Genomic DNA, 22,467 nt, shown 5'->3' with positions numbered 1-22,467 from the left:
TGCAGGCAAGGGACACAGGAGGTTGAGCAACCCTGAGACATTGGCACAGACATCAGGAAATGTCTGTAAGACAGTGATGGATATGAGATCATCTGTCTAAGCAGACAGATGAACCCTATATAAGGTGGGTGCAAAAGAGGAACCTTTCGTTGGATCCTCCGGGCAGCTTCGAGCCAAGATCGAGATGGACAAAGAACTCTGCAGCTGAAGAAGAGCCGGGGCCACGGAGCCGGAGACTGTCCTGCACATGGAGACCAACCCGTCTGGCCCACAATCTGTGGCTTCGAATCGCACTTCTCTCATCGGCTGGGTTCTGACCCCAAAGACAAAGATGAAGACAAAGACAAGGAAGAAGAACTGGTGCCTTTTTTCCTGCCAGCACCAAGTCCTGTGTGACCTCAGCATCCATGCGGAGAAGAAGCTCATCGGACCTGCGGAGATCCTGGCCTTCGCCGATCAACATCTTCCTCCTGCTGCCACACCTTCTTCATCATCAAGCCAGGTCTGGGGTTCGAAACGCCAAACTCCGTCCGTCTCTCTCAAAGGTTCCTTTTTTAGTTCTCAGTGTCAGCAGTAGGGAAAGATAGACTAGATGATTGATTTTACTTATTTGATTATTTCTGCTACTGAATTAAGCTGTACTGACCCTTGCAAAAATGCCTTACTAATAAAATATTTAGCATAAAGAAAATCTAAAAGATGTTGTGGACATTCAGTTAATGAGTCACCTTAAAGTTCTTTGATGGTTGTAAAATAGCTGTGATGTTTGATTCTGGAGAGGAAGAGGTGGAAAATGTTTTTAGGTTGCTGGTAGCCCATATTTAAAACCTCATCCTTGGGACTCGCCCGAGTCACTAAAACCTACCTGGTTCAATAACAAATGCAAGTTGTAAAATAGAGAACGAGCGACCGTTAACAGGTGTGCTCTGTGAAACTAGTTGGCTGTAGGCTGCTCAGTCTGGCTAATTCACAGGGGGAAGAAGGGTGGGACACCTGGATGTAGGCCGTCAGATAACCAGGCGAATCGTTTCTCGAAACCAGCTTAAACAGAGTTTACTTCAGTTCTGGACAGGGTAAATCCCAGCAGATTTAGGAAACTCAACGGACCCGTTAGACGGAGAGCTGGTAGCACATCTCCCCTCTCAGAAGAGGAAGTACGAGAGTGAGAGAGTAGAGACAGAAAGGAGGGGGGGGGGGGGTGTTGCGCAACAACAAGTGGCGCCCAACGTGGGGCCCAGTCCAACGGAGTAGGAGGGCCCTATGGCCAAGTTAGTAAAAACAGATGTGAGGATCTGAATAGCTCACTTGGCTTGTTAACTCTTAAGGAATAGAGTTAATGGTGACTGATAAGGCCGTCAGTCACAACCCTTGCAGTAACTGTATAGCATACAGGTGAGGGAAAGCTTCTACTGAGGATAAATGACCGGATCCAGACAGTGAAGCTAGTAGCCAACATAGTCTAGACCCATCCCTGCTCGAAGGCTAAAGAGAGGCTTTGGGGGATAGACAACTCGAACCGACAGAGAGACGGAGTGATGGATGATCACTTCGAGGAGGAAAATCTGGGGAAGAAACCGGAGGAAGCCGGCCGTCCAGATCGTTTGGAAAATGAGGAGACCTCAACAGAACTGCATCAGCTTTCTGCACAGCTACTGTGACTCAGACCTGAAGCAAGTGGGGAAGTTGGTTCCAAGAATGAGGAACTGAAACATCAACCCGAGACAAAGGAAAGTTGGCTCAGTCTTGCTGGAGAGAAAAGTATCATCAGCCGACGATGGATGAGGAAGCACACCGCGTCCTCCACTGCAGCCATCGAGAAGACATCCGGCAACAGAGGAACAAACACCAGCAGCTGACATCATCACACAGACGCAGACATGGTTAAAGACATCCTGCTGGACCCGGAGCTTGAAATTGGGCCAGCACAACCCACCAGTAAGAAACGACCGCAAGAGACATCTGAGAAGCCAGAACAACCGGAATGGACAATCTACACCGATGGATCCAGAAAGGGGTCCGACCAGTCGGCATACTGGGGATTTATTCTGAAGCAGGATGCCAGAGAGAAATGCCGTCAGAAAGGAAAAGCTCCCGGTAGTGCTCAAGCCGGAGAAGTAACGGCAGTACTGGAAGGATTGCTGGAGCTGGTGAAAAGGAAAATCAAGAGTGCCAGGTTAGTAACTGACAGTTACTACTGTGCTCAGGCCCTTAGAGAGGACTTGGCCATTTGGGAAGAAAATGGTTTCGAGACTGCAAAGGGCAAGCCCGTGGCACACAAAGATTTGTGGAAAAAGATTGCTGAGCTAAAAATGCAGTTGGAGATAGAAGTTGAGCATCAAAGAGCACACACGCATGAGGGAGCTCATTGGCGTGGGAATGATGAAGTGGACTGTTATGTCCAACAAAGGAAGATCGTCTTTGTCGGTACCGAGAAGTGGGACAGTACTCCCAGAGGACGGGAGGTCCCAGAAGAGTACGTGGTCGAGGTCGTGCGGAGCGTGCATGAGGCCCTTGGACATGCAGGCGTGCGACCTACCCGTAAGGAGCTGGAGGAGCAAGATCTTTGGATCCCAGTGAAACAAGTCCAACGCGTGCTGAGGGACTGTGAAGTGTGTGGTCAATACAACGCAGGTCGCCGAGGGCAGCGGATGGAAGCTTTGTTCATCAAGAGCACAGTCCCATGGGGTTCAGTCTGCATGGATGTAGCAGAGCCAATGGGGACAACAGGAAAGAGAGGTGAGAAGTACCTCTTGGTGCTGATGGACACAGTGACAACTGCTAGAAGAGCAGGTCTTCCCCTGCAGAGGAACTCCGTTCACGTCACAGAAAGCAGGGAGGCGAAGACACTTCTCCTTTTTGCTTAGGAAGGAAAAGGGAAGTTGCAGCTTGAAGTGTCACTGAAAACAGGGCAGAGAGTTTGGATTAAAGCTCAAGATCGGCCTGCAGCTACGGGGATCAAGCTGAGATTCAACGCCCAAGATTTTGTGAAGTAAGTACTGAACTTCAACACAGTACTACTGATGAAGAAAGGGGTCCATGAGGAAGCAGTGCTCAAGCCAGTTCTTAGCTACAGCGAACCAGAACATTACGGGAAGATGGCCAGAGAATCAAGCACCATGCCATCCTACATTAGACTGGCCACTATTACGGGAAGGTTGCCGTTCAAAGAACAACTTCAAGGCTTTGGACTGGGAGGGCCGTGAAGAAATTGGACTATGCTAAAGAAGAACTCCTGTCACAACCTGATGGATTAAACTGGAAAAGGGGCTGAAGTCGTGAGGAAGAAGCGGCGTCATAGAAAATCACCAAGATCAATTCTGTAACAAGGCATTGAAGTCAGACCCAACACCTGGAAGGTATGGATGGAAATCTGTTTTTTAAAGAAAAGAAGATGCCACTTGTACACTGTGAAACATTTGAAGGTGGTTTAATTTGAAAATGAGAGTCCACCTGCTGCCTTGAAAATGTAGTTCAAGTCCACAAAATTGTTTTGGTTTTATCTCAGAAGTTAGTTTATGAAGTTGATTTAACAACAAGAGACAAGTTATCTAGAATTTTTTTGTCTTGAATTCTGCGTTTTACTTAATGCCTTAAATTTAAACAAAATAGTTATTTCACAATAGGAGGGAGAAAACTATTGTCACCTAGTAAAGGAGCAGACATTTCTCTGTTAGTTTCATTCACAATATTGAGTTAAAGTAAATGCCTATTTTACTTTAGAATTATTTAGATTTTTGTTTCAAATTGCATTAATAAAATTTCTGATCTGATAAAATTTTTTGTACATCACAATGAATTCTGCTCAGAAACATCTAGTATGAACAGGGTTTTTTTTTTTTTTTTGATGACCTAGGAACTCTAGTTTATTCGACTCTTAGAGGATTGCAGAATGAATAAATGCTTAAAACAACTTACGATTAAATTTATCTTTAATGGACTCACACATTTAGATTTAAAATCTAAAACTTGCTGAATCTATTTGACTTAACAAATAGAAGATAGTAGAAACAATTGAAGACGGCTCAAATGTTTTACAGTCTATGTGTGTTATCAAACCAAACGCAAGCTGAATTCACCCCTCAATGCATGGCATCAGAAGCTTATTTTACAAGCCTACAAGCAACCGGAGGACTTAATTGTGTCCCACACGATGGATTGCATCCACAGAAGGAACTGTTTTGTTTTTGTGTTTTTTCCACCTTCATCACACTTCAACCTGGCTGTAAGTTTTGATGAACGGGTCCAAAGACTGCAGTTTTTTAATTGGACAATTCCTGATGCCTCTGACAACTCCAGTACCCCTTAACGACCCCAGCTATGGAATAGGATCATGATTACGGATAAAGCGTCATGATGCTTATGCTTTTTGCTTTGCTCTGCTGAACAGCCAGAAAAGTTTTTTTTTTGAGGCCTTCTGTCTCAGCCCATCTTCCCTAAAGAACCATTCCACATCCTGAAGAACCGACAGTTCATCCAGCGAAGGTTCCTGTAGAAGAATCAGAGCGATCCAAGTTTTCTTCGACATTCATCACCTCATGGGGGAAATCAAAACTCCAAAGAGGGGGTGTCAAGAGAAGTGGAGTTTTGATGACTACACTGAGCCCTCTGTGAAAACTGAGGATGAAGAATCTGCATCTTCACATCCCAGACGAACTTCTTCTCTTTCTAGGGGATGAGGACGGCGAACTGCAGGAGGGTGATGGACTCCCAGCATGTGAAAGGTCTGACCTCGTGGAGGGGGTGTCAAGAAAATCCGAGCTCATCCCACTTCCCCATGCTGGAGATTTTAGTTTAACAGTAATAATAAATAAAGTTATCTTTAAAATTAATCACTCAAGTGACATCAGGGCCCAACAGTAGACTTAAGTGTCAATAAAGTTAGTTTAACAGTAATAATAAATAAAGTTATCTTTAAAATGAATCACTCAAGTGACATCAAGGCCCAGCAGTAGACTTAAGTGTCAATAAAGTTAGTTTAACAGTAATAATAAATAAAGTTATCTTTAAAATGAATCACTCAAGTGACATCAAGGCCCAACATTAGACTTAAGTGTCAATAAAATAAATCTGGTTGTGTGTGTTGTTTTTGTCTCATGCAAACTTTGCTTTAATTCTACTTTTTTCTATCTAATCATAAGAAATCATAGTCAGTCAGAGAGAGTCATTAAACAGGAAAAGCAGGTTTCCTGGAAAAAGAGGAAGTTTCCAGCCTGCAGATTTATAAAAATAGCTGAGACTATTTTAAAGCATGAAAGTTTTAAAGAATGAAATCTAAACATTATTAGTAATTGGATAAGATTCAAAGTAAAATACTTATATGAATATTGGTTTACTTGTAATAATACACTTATATTTGTGGGAACTACAAGAAAAACAAGTAACTGTAACTTTAGTAGTAAATAATTAGAATCATGTATTATTCTTGGTTTCTTTTCAGAAAAACATCTGTAATAACTCACATTAAGATTATAATAAGAATAATTAATAAGTTATGGTTATAAAATCATAAATGAATGATAGATCAGAGAAGCTGAAGAAAATAAATGTGATATAAGTTATGGTTATAAAATTATAAATGAATGCTAAATCAGAGAAGCTAAAGAAAATAAATGTGATATAAATGTGATTTTGACATTAAACTTGAAATGGTGTAAAAAGGTGTAACTGCAATTAAACATCACTGATATGTTGGAGGTAGAGAGTAGGTGAAAGGTTGTGCAGGCAAGGGACACAGGAGGTTGAGCAACCCTGAGACATTGGCACAGACATCAGGAAATGTCTGTAAGACAGTGATGGATATGAGATCATCTGTCTAAGCAGACAGATGAACCCTATATAAGGTGGGTGCAAAAGAGGAACCTTTCGTTGGATCCTCCGGGCAGCTTCGAGCCAAGATCGAGATGGACAAAGAACTCTGCAGCTGAAGAAGAGCCGGGGCCACGGAGCCGGAGACTGTCCTGCACATGGAGACCAACCCGTCTGGCCCACAATCTGTGGCTTCGAATCGCACTTCTCTCATCGGCTGGGTTCTGACCCCAAAGACAAAGATGAAGACAAAGACAAGGAAGAAGAACTGGTGCCTTTTTTCCTGCCAGCACCAAGTCCTGTGTGACCTCAGCATCCATGCGGAGAAGAAGCTCATCGGACCTGCGGAGATCCTGGCCTTCGCCGATCAACATCTTCCTCCTGCTGCCACACCTTCTTCATCATCAAGCCAGGTCTGGGGTTCGAAACGCCAAACTCCGTCCGTCTCTCTCAAAGGTTCCTTTTTTAGTTCTCAGTGTCAGCAGTAGGGAAAGATAGACTAGATGATTGATTTTACTTATTTGATTATTTCTGCTACTGAATTAAGCTGTACTGACCCTTGCAAAAATGCCTTACTAATAAAATATTTAGCATAAAGAAAATCTAAAAGATGTTGTGGACATTCAGTTAATGAGTCACCTTAAAGTTCTTTGATGGTTGTAAAATAGCTGTGATGTTTGATTCTGGAGAGGAAGAGGTGGAAAATGTTTTTAGGTTGCTGGTAGCCCATATTTAAAACCTCATCCTTGGGACTCGCCCGAGTCACTAAAACCTACCTGGTTCAATAACAAATGCAAGTTGTAAAATAGAGAACGAGCGACCGTTAACAGGTGTGCTCTGTGAAACTAGTTGGCTGTAGGCTGCTCAGTCTGGCTAATTCACAGGGGGAAGAAGGGTGGGACACCTGGATGTAGGCCGTCAGATAACCAGGCGAATCGTTTCTCGAAACCAGCTTAAACAGAGTTTACTTCAGTTCTGGACAGGGTAAATCCCAGCAGATTTAGGAAACTCAACGGACCCGTTAGACGGAGAGCTGGTAGCACATCTCCCCTCTCAGAAGAGGAAGTACGAGAGTGAGAGAGTAGAGACAGAAAGGAGGGGGGGGGGGGGGGTGTTGCGCAACAACAAGATGTAAAATATTATAAACAAATAATTTATCAATCTCTTCTTTTTTTATTTCAGTGCGTATACCTGATGCCAGTAAGTATTTAAAATGTTTGATCATATTTTTGTCGTCTTTGTCTCAATTTGTAATGTTTTCTGTGATCCACAGTACATTTTTAAAACTCATGTGAGACTGGATGAAATGAAATCTCAATAATACCTCTTGTCAAATTGTATTGTAAGAATTGCAAGACTGAATTTTCTGTAGCTGAACTACATCAGAGAGACTGATTTCAGATCTTATTACTAGATAATAAAAATGGAGGAATGAGGGCAAATGAAAGGAGACAGTGTTGGAAGTACGCAATAGAGAACAAGAATCATGTAGAACCAGCAACCACTCTGCATGATTGTACAGAGAAAATCTCTGCACTGATATTTTAATGTGATTTGCTTTATGGCAGAATGCTAAATCCATGTTGTGTTCATTTGACTCCTTAAACAACAACAGATTATAAAACTCAGAGCCAGAGATTTAGTTTCATTAATAGAGGTTTTGTCTGAAAGGGCCAGTAAGAGACCTCACGGCTTCAGTTAGAAGAAACTGAAAAACAGTCAAATAAAATGTCACTATACACACAAAATGTTTTTATTTTCTATTTTCTAAGGTTAAGGATTGGTTCAAGTTCAAGTTCACGTAGCAGTTCCTCATCAGACAAACTGTTGCTAAAACGGTAAGATCCCATTTTTATAACTTGTTTCTTTTTCAGTGCCTTGTGTGTAGACATTGTGTTATTATAGTACAACATGTATTTACATGACATGGAAACAATGTATTGAACATTTCTGCTTATTGAATTGTTTCAACAGCAAACAAAACCCTGACAAATGAGAACCTTGGACACTAAAATCTGAGGAGACCAAAATAGTTTTCCTTGATTTCTGCATCTACATAAAACATCAGATGTACATTTTCAGTGATCTCCACATTATTTGGCTTTTCTATTCAAATAATGCCTGCAAGAATTTTTGAAAAGAAGACAATTTAATTTTTTTTTCCACAATAAAGACATGAAGGACTTGATTCTGTCCTGCTGTGCCAGCTGAGTTTTAGTATGAAAATATTGAGGTCATAAAAAATATGTAAAACATTTAGTCTGGAGCATTAAGTTCCTAACTTCATAACGTTGTTAAATCTGTATTCATTTTCCTAAAGTTAAATTTTCTAGCTGTACTTCAGACGTTAAATGTTTAATAATGTATAGTTGGTGAGGTGATTCTTTTTGGAGAGTTGTTAATTAATTTTTTTTTTTTAGCATGTGAAATCAAAAACATGTCTGAGTTGTACAAACATCTTAGATCCCACATTGACTCACGAAACGTTTATAGAAATGTTTGTTATAATATGAGCTTCTTTTATTTGTCTTTGGTTCTTTTTGTTCGAATAATACAAATACTGAATGTCTGTATTTGAAATAAATCAAATGGTTTTATATTTTGTTATATTAAAATGTTTTAATCTTTTTTATTAGTACTTAAAATTTATTCACCAGGAAAATCTCATTGAGTTTAAAAATCTATTTTTAAGTCTGGGATCAGCACACAGAGGTTACAGAACATTGACATCAAAAACAGAAAAAAATAACATGATAAATTAATTAAAAGATTCCTCAGTTAAAACATCTACAGACATGTGATTTATCTGATAATGTTTTATTGACATTGTTAACAAATAGAAGGTAATGGAAGGACGTGTTGGATAGACAAAAACACCTGTTGCAGAGTTTCCACCTTTAAATAACAAAATGTTTATAACTTTTACAGAGTAAACAACCAAATCTGTTTGTCTTATTTGCAATGATTTGTTTCTTTTTAAACATGTTTGCAGTTCTTTGGCATCCAGTCAGATCTAACACCAGCTTTAAAGTCCCTCCACTGGCTCCCTGTAGCTCAAAGAATAGACTTTAAAATACTGTTGTTAGTTTATAAATCACTGAACGGCTTAGCACCACAATACATTAAAGATCTGCTGCAGTTGTATCAACCTTCCAGACCTCTCAGGTCAAGGAGAAGCAGCTTTCAGCATCTATGCACCACAAATTTGCAACAAACTTCCAGAAAACTGTAAAACAGCTGAAACACTGACTTCTTTTAAATCTCAACTGAAAACCCACCTGTTTAGAATTGTATTTGAAATGTAATCAATTACAAATTTATTGATGGAACTTGACTTAATGCTTTGTTTTGATTATTGATTCTATATTGCATTGTGATTCTGTGTTTGTAATGATGTAAAGCACTTTGAAATGCCTTGCTGCTGCAATGTGCTATACAAATAAAATTTGATTGATTGATTGATTGATTGATCTTTGACTTTGGCATCCAAACTACATGGTGGATAATCTCCTAATGTTTGTCAGCTAATTGTAAAGTGTCTTTAATGAGATCATAGAGAAGTTCATGAAAATGCTTCCTCACAAAAACAGTCGATTTTCAGAGGAAAACTCCTTGACTTTGATGGGCAGGTTTGACGGATAAAATTAATGAAACATTTATTTATCTCATGTTATATTTAATTATCTATCGATTTATTTATTTAGTCCCTTCTTGGCCATCAACAGAAAGTAAACCTCTTAGACATTCTGCTCACAAAGAAACACAAATATACAATATTATCTGGTTACTAAGTTAGTCTGGTTTTCAGTTTACTTTGAAAGGAGTAACCAGTGGCGGTTCACTGTGGCTGTTTATCAAGACCAGACAGAAATATGTAGATTCCTTATCTATCCATCCTTTCATTTTCTATGCCAGAAGTCAAGAGCTGATTTAGCATATTTCAACTTTTAGATGCATCCCTGATCCAGAAAACCTGAATCAAATGAATAGATAGTTACCAAGTTATTCTCCTTCGTCGACCAACAGTAGTCCACTGATAGTCTGTAGGTCAGATTTAGTTTTCTCCCTGGTTCAACTCATCTGGATTACATGATGGTTCCTTAGTATGAATCTGCAGAACATTTGCTGTCTGAGGAAATAATAACTGCTACTACTATCCTGTATGTTTAGAGAGAAATAAAACATGCAGGATACTTACGCTTGAGGACAGGGTTTGAACACACCTGCTGTATAACAATACCAGTGATGGCCATTATCAACTCAGGCTTTGACCAATCAGGCATGGAGTCTGTTTGTGATTTGTATATTTGATTTAGCTCAGGTTTTAAGTTGGATTCCCTTCCTGACACAATCCTTCATATTTGTCCAGAATGAACTGGCACAAGGAATCACTGGCACAAGGCCTTTTATGTTTCCATGAAATGTCATGAACTGTGGGTGGTGGAAGCGGTGAGGGAAACGCAGCAGACCCAGATGAGATGAATCATGGAAGTTTAATGATAAATAAAGTCAAAACAGTCCAAAACTAGTCCAAAAAACACAGGCAGCACGACTGAGCGGAAGCCAGGGCTTAACGCCGGTAGCAACTGAATTACGAATGGACACACGAAGGACTGATCGCACATTAGACAAGGACCCGACAAAGACACAGACACACACAGGTGAGACTAAATACACAGGAGGGTAATCAGGGCATGAGAAACACCTGGGAGTAATCAAAGGGAGAAGTTGTGTCTTAAACCTTAGATTAGTTTTAGTTATTGTTATCTTAGAACTTGTGCCAGATAACCACATTGTTATTTCGGGTTTTATAACACAGTTTAGCATGTTAACTGTGAAAAATGTTAAACCTTCTACTTGTTGAACTCATTTCCTCCAATCAAACAAATTCAGAACGTCTCCCTTTTGATTAGACACAGATTTTAGAGGGTTCTTTGCAAATGGATGCATCCCATTTGCAAAGTAACCCAAAGTGGTTTAAGTAACTACTTTGGGTTACTGAAACTATTGGCTCAGATGAAAGCAGAAGTCCAGACACAGTTCTCCAGTATTCTTCGGAGGAAAAAGACTAAAGTAGATCAAAATTGAACATGTAAAGTGACATGGCTGAAACGACGCCTCTATTGATTCTGATTCTTGTGGGAATACGAGGGTCTATGGCAGGTGAGTTAGAAAACCTAAAGATCTAGAGACCTATGTTAGAACAAGCTTGTGATCTTTTGACATTTAATTGATGACAGTTTAAACATTTTGCTCACTCATTTAAAAGATAATAGTCTAAAATCAAAGGAAGTTGAGCATATTTTACATTGCTGTTTTAATTTTATTAATGGAGAAAATCAAAACAAATCTCTAGTCATTTCTCTACCAGCCACTCTTTTAAATGACACTGTCACAAGTTGTGGAGTGAGTGGTGAGGCAGACGCTGAGGACCCAGGCTGGTGTGAGAAAAATTATGATCTTTAATAAAGTCCAAAATACAAAGTCCAAAAAACCAGGCAGCACAGCTGAGCAGAAAGCTAAGGCTGGTAGCAAACTGGTCAAACGAATGGACTAAACGGCCTGACAGATGACAAACAGCCAGACAAGACAAGGACCCGACAAAGAGCCACAGGTGGAATTAAATACACAGAGGTTAATCAGTGAATGAGACACACCTGGGAACAATCGATGGGTAGACAGGACAACACGGAGACTCAAGACACAGAAACCCAAAATAAACACACAGAGAAACTCAAATCAACACAGAGAAAAACCCAATCCTGACAGACACCATCTTGGTTTTATCATAGTTGGGTAGGAACCAGTTACATTCAGCTACATTTAAAATTTTGAAGAAGAAAAATACTTTTGAAGAAGAAAAATACTTTTAGGAATATTTTCACTATGCTTTGCTTTTTACTTTTCCTTAAGTCATTTTATTATGAAGTATCAAAACCTTTACTTGAGTAAAATGTCTGGATTCTCTGCCCACTGTGAGTAACTTCACTACTTGTTTTAATAGTGCGTCTAACTTTTTTTTATAGGTGCACCAGCACTAACGTTAGATATGCCCAAATTTTCCACCAGCTCGTGTTATTTAACATTGTCGTTTTACACTTTATGTTTTAAAAATCACTGTCAAATTAAGAAAATATCGAACTGTAAATGGTTAATTAATAATCTAATGAAACATAAACATTTCCCCTGTGTAAACTTCGATCACTGGAGCTGATTCAGGGAAGGAGAAAGAGAAAGATAATGAGATGCTTGTGATCCAGGGGCAGATTGAGGAACTGTTGCCCCAGTAAGGAGGAACTGAAAATGTTCATGAAGAGGAAGCCTTCGTGCAGAAAATGAAAAATAGAACAGTTAGAAAACAGTTATAATTTGTACAATTGAAAAATTATTTTTTTAAAAAACTTTTAGAGACACATCTTCACTAAATACTATCAGGAGAAGCTGTAGCCAAAATATTAAAAATACTAAACAATTACTAAATGATTACTAGACTTGTTTTATTCAGTCAGACTTAAAACATGATAATACATTATGGCGTTATAATGGATTGGTGTGCAAAACTACAGTTTGGTGCATAAACTGTAGAGGCCTGCTTTTATAGCCTTTGTTTAATGCTATGCTAAGTAAATATGGTGACCAACTTAGTATAATTTTTATCATAAAGTTACAGTTTGCAGGTGTTAGTTATATATTATATGTCATGTTTTATCATATAATTTTAATGAAACATTGCTTTGCTGAAATATATTATTTATCAGAAAAACAACATTAGTGAAATTCTTTGTTTTTCATAAGTTAAGGTGCCAGTTTGATGAAGAACTCTTTATTTTACATGGATATATTGTCTCACTATGATTATTTAAGTTTTTGCATAAACAGCATATTTCATAATATCTCTTGCAGAGTTTCACTGATCTTTTCACTTTAAGATGAAACTGTAACAGTGGCTCTCTCCCGAGAAACAAAAGAGCAGTGAAAGAATTTTCTAACATGGTTACTGTCCTCCTCGTTGGTTGTTCTTTATTTTAACATTTGAAACAAAACAATGTCCATAAATATCCACTGGTATGTCATTTTCATAAATAATTATGGTGGGCTGCCGTGGCCAAAAGTGCCAGGTGTGTTTTTTGGTCCCAGTCCAGCCTGATCAGATCTGAGGTATTCTGTGCTGATCAACAGAGACTCTTCAACAGGTTGGTTTATAGTGTGAAATGTTTTCTGACTTCCACATGTACATAGAACAGTTTCACTTGTTGATACAATAGAAGTTTTAGAATAATAACAATAATAATAATAATTAGAATAATAATTATTATGTGATGCTTTGCGCTGCTAGTATAACTGTTCTGACTGTTATTGGGAGTCTGAACAATTATTAATATATGCTGAGAAAAGTAATGTATACTGATACTAAGCCGATCCCTTTTTAATGACTACTGATTATTCAACATTTTGAAAGGTTAGATAAAAGTAACCTAATGTGCCTGCTAGGTCAGTCTATTTAATATACATTTTTGGACAGATGAATAATCAAAACTCTAAAAAACAATTTATTTGTTTGATATTTTTTCAACAAACAGAACAGAACCTGATTCTTGGGTTTATGTTAAGTATAATGTTATCTTGGGTTATATAACAGCGTTCTGATGCTAATGTTTCAACACAAGGGTATGAAGCTGCTGCTCTGCCCTTCAAAGCAGGGTAACTAGAGGGTGTCACAGCGCCACCTTGGGAATTGCGCCCAAGGAAATAGTAAGGTACGCAAGGTTCGTAACCAATGAGAACGAGACTTCATTCCACCACAAAATAGTTCATTTTTTATTGTTCCATGTTTAAACCCCACCCCCAGTAAAATTCAAAGAACCTCAATAGGAAGGGAAGTGTACAGTACTGGGGCCTACCAGCAGGGAGAGGGCAGTCCAAATGTGGGAACTGGTTCCTAAAACAAATTAATAAATCAAAATAAATCACCCCAAGCACTTGTGAACAGACACTCGATCGTGAAGAAATCCCAACACCGGTCACACAGGTCCAGTTCCTCTGGACGCCCTCCCCCCCCCACAGCCTTCAGCTCTCAGCCTGGAGACAAAAGGGTGGGGTAAAACAAAGCAAATACAAAAAGAAAGAAAGAGACTACAATTTAGACATGGGGTGCTAAAATGAGGTTACCCCTAACCTCCAAGGTATCAATCATTAAAATCAATGTTTTAATTAAGTAATATAAAAAAATCACAGCCGTTAAACGCAGCAGAGCCGGAGGCCACACAGAATTGGATAATGCAAAAACAAAGCAAAAAACAAAGCAGTAGGGCTTCCAGCAAGCTGCAGCCGCTTTGTCTGAAATAAAGGCATAGATTAATAGGTGATTTGTAGAAAAATGGCAGAAGGCAGAGGAAGCCATTGTCACCTACCAGAGCTGGATGACTCCACCTCAACCAGAGAGCCCTTCCGGCCCAAATATAGGAGGATCCGCTTGCATGTACTGTACGTTCTATATATAAATAATTGTCATTTTGTGCTATTGAACTGCATGAGTGCAGTGCAATAAAAGAATTACATACCCGTTTTACGTTGCCAAGACATGCACTGGGGAGGGTAAATTACACCTGCATCCCAGTATCAACAGGAGACTTCAGGCAGCTTTTAAATTTAAACAATTTGAATTAACCAACTAAATTTGCAGTCTAGTACAGAAGGAGAAACATTACTTACTGATTTTAGAGTTTTGACCACTGCAAGTTAACCAAGTGACCTTCCCACTGAAGCGTGACCAAATGCAGGCATGAAGAAAGCATCTTCTTCTTCTTCTTTAGATTTTAACGGCAGCTTGCATCCATTTACGTTGCACTACTGCCCTCTATGGCCTCCTACCACCTACACCTCAAAGACTCTTAAAAATCCCAGTGTTTTTTAAAAAACAAAACATCTTCTCTTTCCCCTCAACACTATTCACCTGACCGATCACCTCAAATTTCAATTCCCTACTAACACCTAGTTCTGTTTTTAATAATCTTCTTTGACTTGCGTATTTCCTACATTTAATCAAAACATGTTCCACTGTTTCTACTTCATCACACCATCTACATAAACCAGTAAGGTGTTTCCCCATCTTAAAAAGAGTTCCGTTTAGGAAACTATGCCCAGTTCGTATTCTATTTATAATTATCTCTTCCCTCCTGTTTAATCCTCTGATCCTTTCTACATCGACTGTTTTTTGTATTCTAAATAAATGTCTTCCTTTAATTTCATTTACCCACCTATCTTCCCATATCTTCTTGCATTCTTTCCAAATTATACTTTTGCCTTCAGATTTAGATAACTTTATTTGCATAACAATATCATCTTGTTTAATTGTCTCCTTCGCCAGCTTGTCCGCTCTTTCATTCCCCATAATACCTACATGAGCAGGAGTCCAGAATAATACAACATTTTTATTTTGTTCACATATCCTATGATGAACCGCCATAATCTCATATAAAATATTTTGATGATTTTTTGTACGTCCCTTTCCGATACTCGTCAACGCAGATAGAGAGTCACTACAAACTATTATTTTATTCCTATTAGTTTCCTCCACCCATTCTAAAGCTACTAAAATAGCACCTCGTTCTGCCGCGAACACACTCAAATAATCAGATGTTCTTTTTGAAATACTAATCTTTAATTCAGGAATCACTACGGCTATACTGGTTGCTTCACTTTTAGGGTCTTTCGACCCATCCGTATAAATGTGCAAATATTCATTATATTTATTCTGCATTTGATTATAAAATTCTTGGCAAGTATCTAATGTTTTCCTTTTCCTAATATTTGTTAGTGTTCTGTCTACATTAATATATTTCCAAGTCCATGTCGGTCTCAAAGGCCACAATACAGTTGGACTAAATTCCTTATAATATACATTAAAAATTTTCGCTCTATTATCCCCAACCCACCCAAAACTATCAATTTGTTTCTTTCCTCTTTCCCAACACTCTCCTAATAATATCTTAACCAGGTGATCTGCATTATGTCCTTTTAAACTTATCCAATAATTGACCATTAGCTGCTGTCTTCTAATGCATAATGGCATTTCTCCCGACTCTACTTGTAATGCACATATAGGTGTTGATTTAACTGCCCCTAAACATATTCTCATTGCTCTGGCTTGAATAACATCCAACTTTTTTAACCTAGTTTTAGCTGCTGATCCATACACCACACTCCCATAATCTATTCTTGATCTAATTAGAGACACATATATATTTCTAAGGGAATCGAAATTTGCACCCCATGTCAACCCAGCTAAACACCTCATAATGTTTAGAACCTTTTTATTCTTCTCCATAATATGTTCTATGTGATTTCCCCAAGTTAGTTTCTTATCAAAAACTACTCCCAAAAAACGAAACCAATCAACCCTTTCCAACTCTTTCCCATATAAACACAACTTTTTATCAACCCCTATTTTTTTATTTGTGAAAAACATTACTTTTGTCTTTTCAATTGAAAATTTAAAGCCCCACTCTACTCCCCACTTTATCTATACCTTCCTGTATTTTAACAATAAGGTGGTCCACATTTCTTCCCCTTTTCCATAATGCTCCATCATCAGCAAAAAGTGACTTACCAAAACCGATGGATAATTCTTTAAAAATGTCGTTGATCATAACTGAAAATAATGTTGGACTTACCACACTTCCTTGAGGGGTTCCATTTTCTATTTTACATAATTTCGAAAACTGACATCCTATTTTAACTTGAATATTTCTATCCCATAAAAAATCTCATAACCAATTAAACATATTACCTCCTATACCTATCTGATGTAATTTAATCATTAACCCTTCCCTCCATAACATATCATATGCTTTCTCCACATCAAAAAACACAGCAACAACAGTTTCTTTATTAATCTGAGCTTTTCTAATATCATCCTCTAAACATAAAATAGGATCCATTGTTCCTCTCCCTCTACGAAAACCACTCTGATACGGAGCAATTAAATGTTTTGACTCCAAATATTGTGTCAATCTCTCATTCACCATCCTTTCCATCAGTTTACACAGATTAGATGTTAAAGCTATTGGTCTGTAATTTACAGGGTTACTCTGATCTTTCCCAGGTTTCTTCAACGGAATAATAATAGCTTCTTTCCACTTACAAGGCAGTCTCCCCTCCTTCCAAATCTTATTGAATAAAATTAATAATTTATTTAAAACTTCCTCACTTACATGTTTTAACATAATATAACACACCTCATCCTTACCTGGAGCACTATTCCTAGTTCTATCCAAAGCTCTTTTTAGCTCTCCAATAGAGAAAGGATAATTCATCAGATCATTATTATTCTTCTTTCTTCTTAAGATTCCATCGTATTCCTTTTTAGTTCTCTCCCTTCCCTCCATTTCATTACCTAATAAATTTTTACCACTATGTATCTCCACAAATGTTCTCACTAACATATCAGCCTTTTCCTTGTCAGTTACAGCTACTATATCATTTTTATTTAGTATAGGATAACTCCATTCCCTTCTATCTCCTCCCATTTTTTTGATCATCCCCCAAACATCCCCTAGTTTTGTACTACTGCCAATTGTGTCACAGAAACCTCTCCAGTATTCTCTTTTTGTGCTCCTTATTGTTCTCCTGACTTTGGCTTGTGACTTTTTATATTCAATTAAATGTTGAAAATTATGAGACCTTTTAACTAATTTAAATGCTTTATTTCTTTCTCTAACTGCTTTCCTACACTCTTCATTCCACCATGGAACCAACTTTCTCCTATTTTTCCCTGATGTTTTTGGAATAGCCTCCTCTGCAGCAACTAAAATACCCTGACTAATCACTCGGTTCATACTTTCAATACTCTGATCATTTTGAACATTTAAAATTTTCCTATCACATAGGTTATAAAATTCCTCCCAATTTGCTTTCTCAAATATCCACTTTCCTCCTATCATTTCAGGCCTATGCACCTGGCCCATCCTTATTTTGCTGATTATAATGTAGTGATCACTACCAAATGACTTATTTTTAACTTGCCAATCACATAGTGGAGCTAAACAGCTAGAAACAAATGTCAGATCTAGTACAGATTCCTTACCTGAATTTATATCAATTCTTGTCTTCTTTCCATTATTCAAGCAAACCAAATTATTACTATCTAGAAATTCTTCTAAAATGTTCCCATTATAATCTACTTTTCCACTACCCCATAATGAATGATGTGCATTAAAATCTCCACACCAAATAACATTTCCTTTCATATCCATCTCTTCAAGTTTACTTACCTCAAGCTTTTTACAAGGATTGTAAAAATTTAAAACCAACAGTACCTTCTCTTCCACCCATATTTCAGTTGCAACATACTCCAAATCTCCTTTTCTTCCAATAACTTTATACGGAATACCTTCTTTAATCAGAGAAAGACACCCTCCCCCATTTCCTTCTTCTCTATCATATCTAACTGCAATATATCCATCCAATTTGAAATCCAAAAAAGGCCTCAGCCAAGTTTCCTGTATACAAATTACATCAGGTTTTTCTTTTAATTCGTAAATAAACTGTTTAAAATCTTGCCCATTTGACAGAAGACTCCTCGCATTCCATTGCAATATTGAGACTATCCTTCTTGACTTGCCTGACTACACAGTTCTCCCCTTATGTCCTCCCACCGAATATTTTTTAAGTCTAAACTATGGCATGCTGCCTTTACAATAATCTGAATCCTTCCCGTTTTTGATTTCACATCCGATGTTGCATTTATAACTCCTGCAATAAAAGTCACCATTTTCTTTTTTTCCTCTTCAACTTTCTTTTCAACCATTTCCATAATTTTTGAAATTACTTGCTTTTCTACTGTTAGAGATTTCCCAGTTTGTTTCTCTTTCTCAATTACTTTACACGCCTCTGCATATGTTACTTTCTGCGTAACTTTTGTTTTCTGTATCATTGATTGTAGTTTCATTACCTCGCATCCCCAAAAAGCGACACTATGCTCTCCTCCACAACTACAGCACTTTGGTTTAACTCCAACTCCACATTTACCATATTCATGGTCTCCAGAACAACGGGCACATCTCCTTTTTCCTTTACACATTTTCCCAATATGGCCAAATTCCTGACAGTTGAAGCACCTCACTGGTTTGGGCACATTTTCCCTGACACTAAATCTTATGAAGCCAAAGAAAACCTCCCTTGGCATTTCTTTTGTTTCAAACTCCAGCAACACAGTTTCTGTTTCAATCTTCTCTGTACCCCTTTTCATTCTTCGTGCTCCTTTTACTTCCTTGTTTCTTTCTTTCAGATTTTCAACTAATTCCTTCATATCAACACTTAACGGCACTCCTGTTATAATTCCTTTGCTTTCATTATTTCTTTTTTCACCCACTTTAACAACTGCTCTAATTTTGACTTTACATACCCATCCAAGCTTTTTTGCCTTTTCAACCTGACCTTCAGAATTACAGCCAATCAAAAGATTTCCGTCTCTCAGTACTTTAGCATGTTTAATTTCCCCAACATGTGTCTTAAGTGCTTTTGTTAGTTTAAGTGGATCAATCTTCTTGACTCCTTCTCCTTCATCAAATCTTATTATAATGTTCAGATTTTGTCTTTTTGGTGCTTCTATTCCTTCCTCAATTCCTTCATCATCAGTGTCTTCAGTGCTTTCCTCATTTCCTTTTTTCCTCTTTCTTTCAGCAGCTCGCTGCTTCTTTCCACCCTTTCCCACCAATTCCCACTCTTTATCTTCATTCCGACCACTCCTTCCTTCCTCGTCACTACACTCCATACTATTACAGTCACTTCTTTCCAAATCCAACGTCGTCATGTTCCGAGTTAAGTCCCAGCTAACAAAAGTTAAAGTGCAACATTATTTCAAATTCTGCCAAAAGGAAAAACTTGCTTGCTAGGCTTCCTCCCCTTCCCGTAGCAGCCACCAGAACCCTTCCGCCGTCAGCCGGCTCATGAAGAAAGCAGGTGAGAGAGTCTGCCTTTATGCTCACACCCACTGAGCTAATTAGGTGCCAGGTGTTCTCAATCTTGGGGCAGGCTTCATCCTGCTACACTAAGATATTCAGAAATGTCTTTTTCTTACAGTGACCCACTCTCTGAAGTATTTCTACACGGCATCTTCAGGAATAGAAAATCCATCATACGTCTCTGTTGGGTTGGTGGATGATGTTCAGATAAGTTACTGTGACAGCAGAACCAAGGAAAATATTCCTAAACAGGATTGGATGAATAAAGTGAATTCAGAACATCCAAATTACTGGAAGGAGGAAACAGAGACATGTCTGGCTAAACAGCAAACCTTCAAAATCAGCCTAGAAATTGCAAAACAACGTTTCAACCAGACTGGAGGTTTGTTTATATTTCACTTTGTACACAAAGTGGTTTTTGTAAAGTTTTCCACATTGTTGTTTGCACATTTTCATGTTAATGACTATTTTACACTTGATTGTTAGTGATCTGAAGGTATTGTCAAGAAAATCCGAGCTCATCCCACTTCCCCATGCTGGAGATTTTAGTTTAACAGTAATAATAAATAAAGTTATCTTTAAAATGAATCACTTAAGTGACATCAAGGCCCAACAGTAGACTTAAGTGTCAATAAAATAAATCTAGTTGTGTGTGTTGTTTTTGTCTCATGCAAACTTTGCTTTAATTCTACTTTTTTCTATCTAATCATAAGAAATCATAGTCAGTCAGAGAGAGTCATTAAACAGGAAAAGCAGGTTTCCTGGAAAAAGAGGAAGTTTCCAGCCTGCAGATTTATAAAAATAGCTGAGACTATTTTAAAGCATGAAAGTTTTAAAAAATTAAATCTAAACATTATTAGTAATTGGATAAGATTCAAAGTAAAATACTTATATGAATATTGATTTACTTGTAATAATACTTACACTTATATTTGTGAGAACACTTATAAGAAAAACAAGCAAATGTAACTTTGGTATCAAATAATTAGAATAATAGATTATTCTTGGTTTCTTTTCAGAAAACATCTGTAATAACTCACATTAAGATTATAATAAGAATAATTAATAAGTTATGGTTATAAAATTATAAATGAATGCTAAATCAGAGAAGCTAAAGAAAATAAATGTGATATAAATGTGATTTTGACATTGAACTTGAAATGGTGTAAAAGGTTGTAAAACTGCAATTAAACATCACTGATATGTTGGAGGTAGATGGTAGGTGAAAGGTGACAGGAAGGGAAAAAGGGGAACTAACAGGAGAGCAGAGATGATCAGCACCTTATATGGAAACAGGAGGTTGAGCAGCCCTGAGACATTGGCACAGACATCATGACATGATGTCTCTTAAGATAGTGACGGATATGAGATCATCTGTCTAAGCAGACAGATGATCCCTATATAAGGTGAGTGCAAAAGAGGAACCTTTTGTTGGATCCTCCGGGCAGCTTCGAGCCAAGATCGAGATGGACAAAGAACTCTGCAGCTGAAGAAGAGCCGGGGCCACGGAGCCGGAGACTGTCCTGCACATGGAGACCAACCCGTCTGGCCCACAATCTGTGGCTTCGAATCGCACTTCTCTCATCGGCTGGGTTCTGACCCCAAAGACAAAGATGAAGACAAAGACAAGGAAGAAGAACTGGTGCCTTTTTTCCTGCCAGCACCAAGTCCTGTGTGACCTCAGCATCCATGCGGAGAGGAGGCTCATCAGACCTGCGGAGATCCTGGCCTTCATCGATCAACATCTTCCTCCTGCTGCAGCACCTTCTTCATCATCAAGCCAGGTCTGGGGTTCGAAACGCCAAACTCCGTCCGTCTCTCTCAAAGGTTCCCTTTTTTAGTTCTCAGTGTCAGCAGTAGGGAAAGATAGACTAGATGATTGATTTTACTTATTTGATTATTTTTGCTACTGAATTAAGCTGTACTGACCCTTGCAAAAATGCCTTACTAATAAAATATTTAGCATAAAGAAAATCTAAAAGATGTTGTGGACATTCAGTTAATGAGTCACCTTAAAGTTCTTTGATGGTTGTAAAATAGCTATGATGTTTGATTCTGGAGAGGAAGAGGTGGAAAATGTTTTTAGGTTGCTGGTAGCCCATATTTAAAACCTCATCCTTGGGACTCGCCCGAGTCACTAAAACCTACCTGGTTCAATAACAAATGCAAGTTGTAAAATAGAGAACGAGCGACCGTTAACAGGTGTGCTCTGTGAAACTAGTTGGCTGTAGGCTGCTCAGTCTGGCTAATTCACAGGGGGAAGAAGGGTGGGACACCTGGATGTAGGCCGTCAGATAACCAGGCGAATCGTTTCTCGAAACCAGCTTAAACAGAGTTTACTTCAGTTCTGGACAGGGTAAATCCCAGCAGATTTAGGAAACTCAACGGACCCGTTAGACGGAGAGCTGGTAGCACATCTCCCCTCTCAGAAGAGGAAGTACGAGAGTGAGAGAGTAGAGACAGAAAGGAGGGGGGGGTGTTGCGCAACAACAGTACTTACCTCTGTTTAATTTAAAACATAAGTCCAATAAATAGTGTTTTTGTGTGTATTCCCCTGTAATCTGAAATGTTATCACAGAAAACCGTTTCTGTTCCTATTCATGCCTTAGTTAAACATTGGAACTTAAAGCAGTGAATATTTGATTATTTGTTTCTATGGTCCCATTAAAAGTTATGAACAAATTGTAAACTAAACTTA

General features: G+C 38.3%; 1 protein-coding gene across 5 annotated transcripts in view; it reads left to right on the top strand.

Annotated features, from left to right (window-relative positions):
- LOC114156476 (putative HLA class I histocompatibility antigen, alpha chain H) overlaps positions 1–22,467 on the top strand; it is a 71,690-nt gene that overhangs the window by 33,308 nt on the left and 15,915 nt on the right. For all 5 annotated transcript variants that reach the window (XM_028036933.1, XM_028036932.1, XM_028036934.1 and 2 more), the window contains exon 5: positions 19,888–20,151. In XM_028036933.1, the coding sequence (XP_027892734.1) occupies positions 19,888–20,151 (264 nt within the window). The remainder of the gene's footprint in view (positions 1–19,887; positions 20,152–22,467) is intronic.

The sequence above is a fragment of the Xiphophorus couchianus genome, chromosome 13, assembly GCF_001444195.1.
Source record: "Xiphophorus couchianus chromosome 13, X_couchianus-1.0, whole genome shotgun sequence".
Classification (NCBI taxonomy): domain Eukaryota; kingdom Metazoa; phylum Chordata; class Actinopteri; order Cyprinodontiformes; family Poeciliidae; genus Xiphophorus; species Xiphophorus couchianus.
Note: the sequence above shows the minus strand (reverse complement) of the source record. Positions and strands in the feature narration are given on the sequence as shown.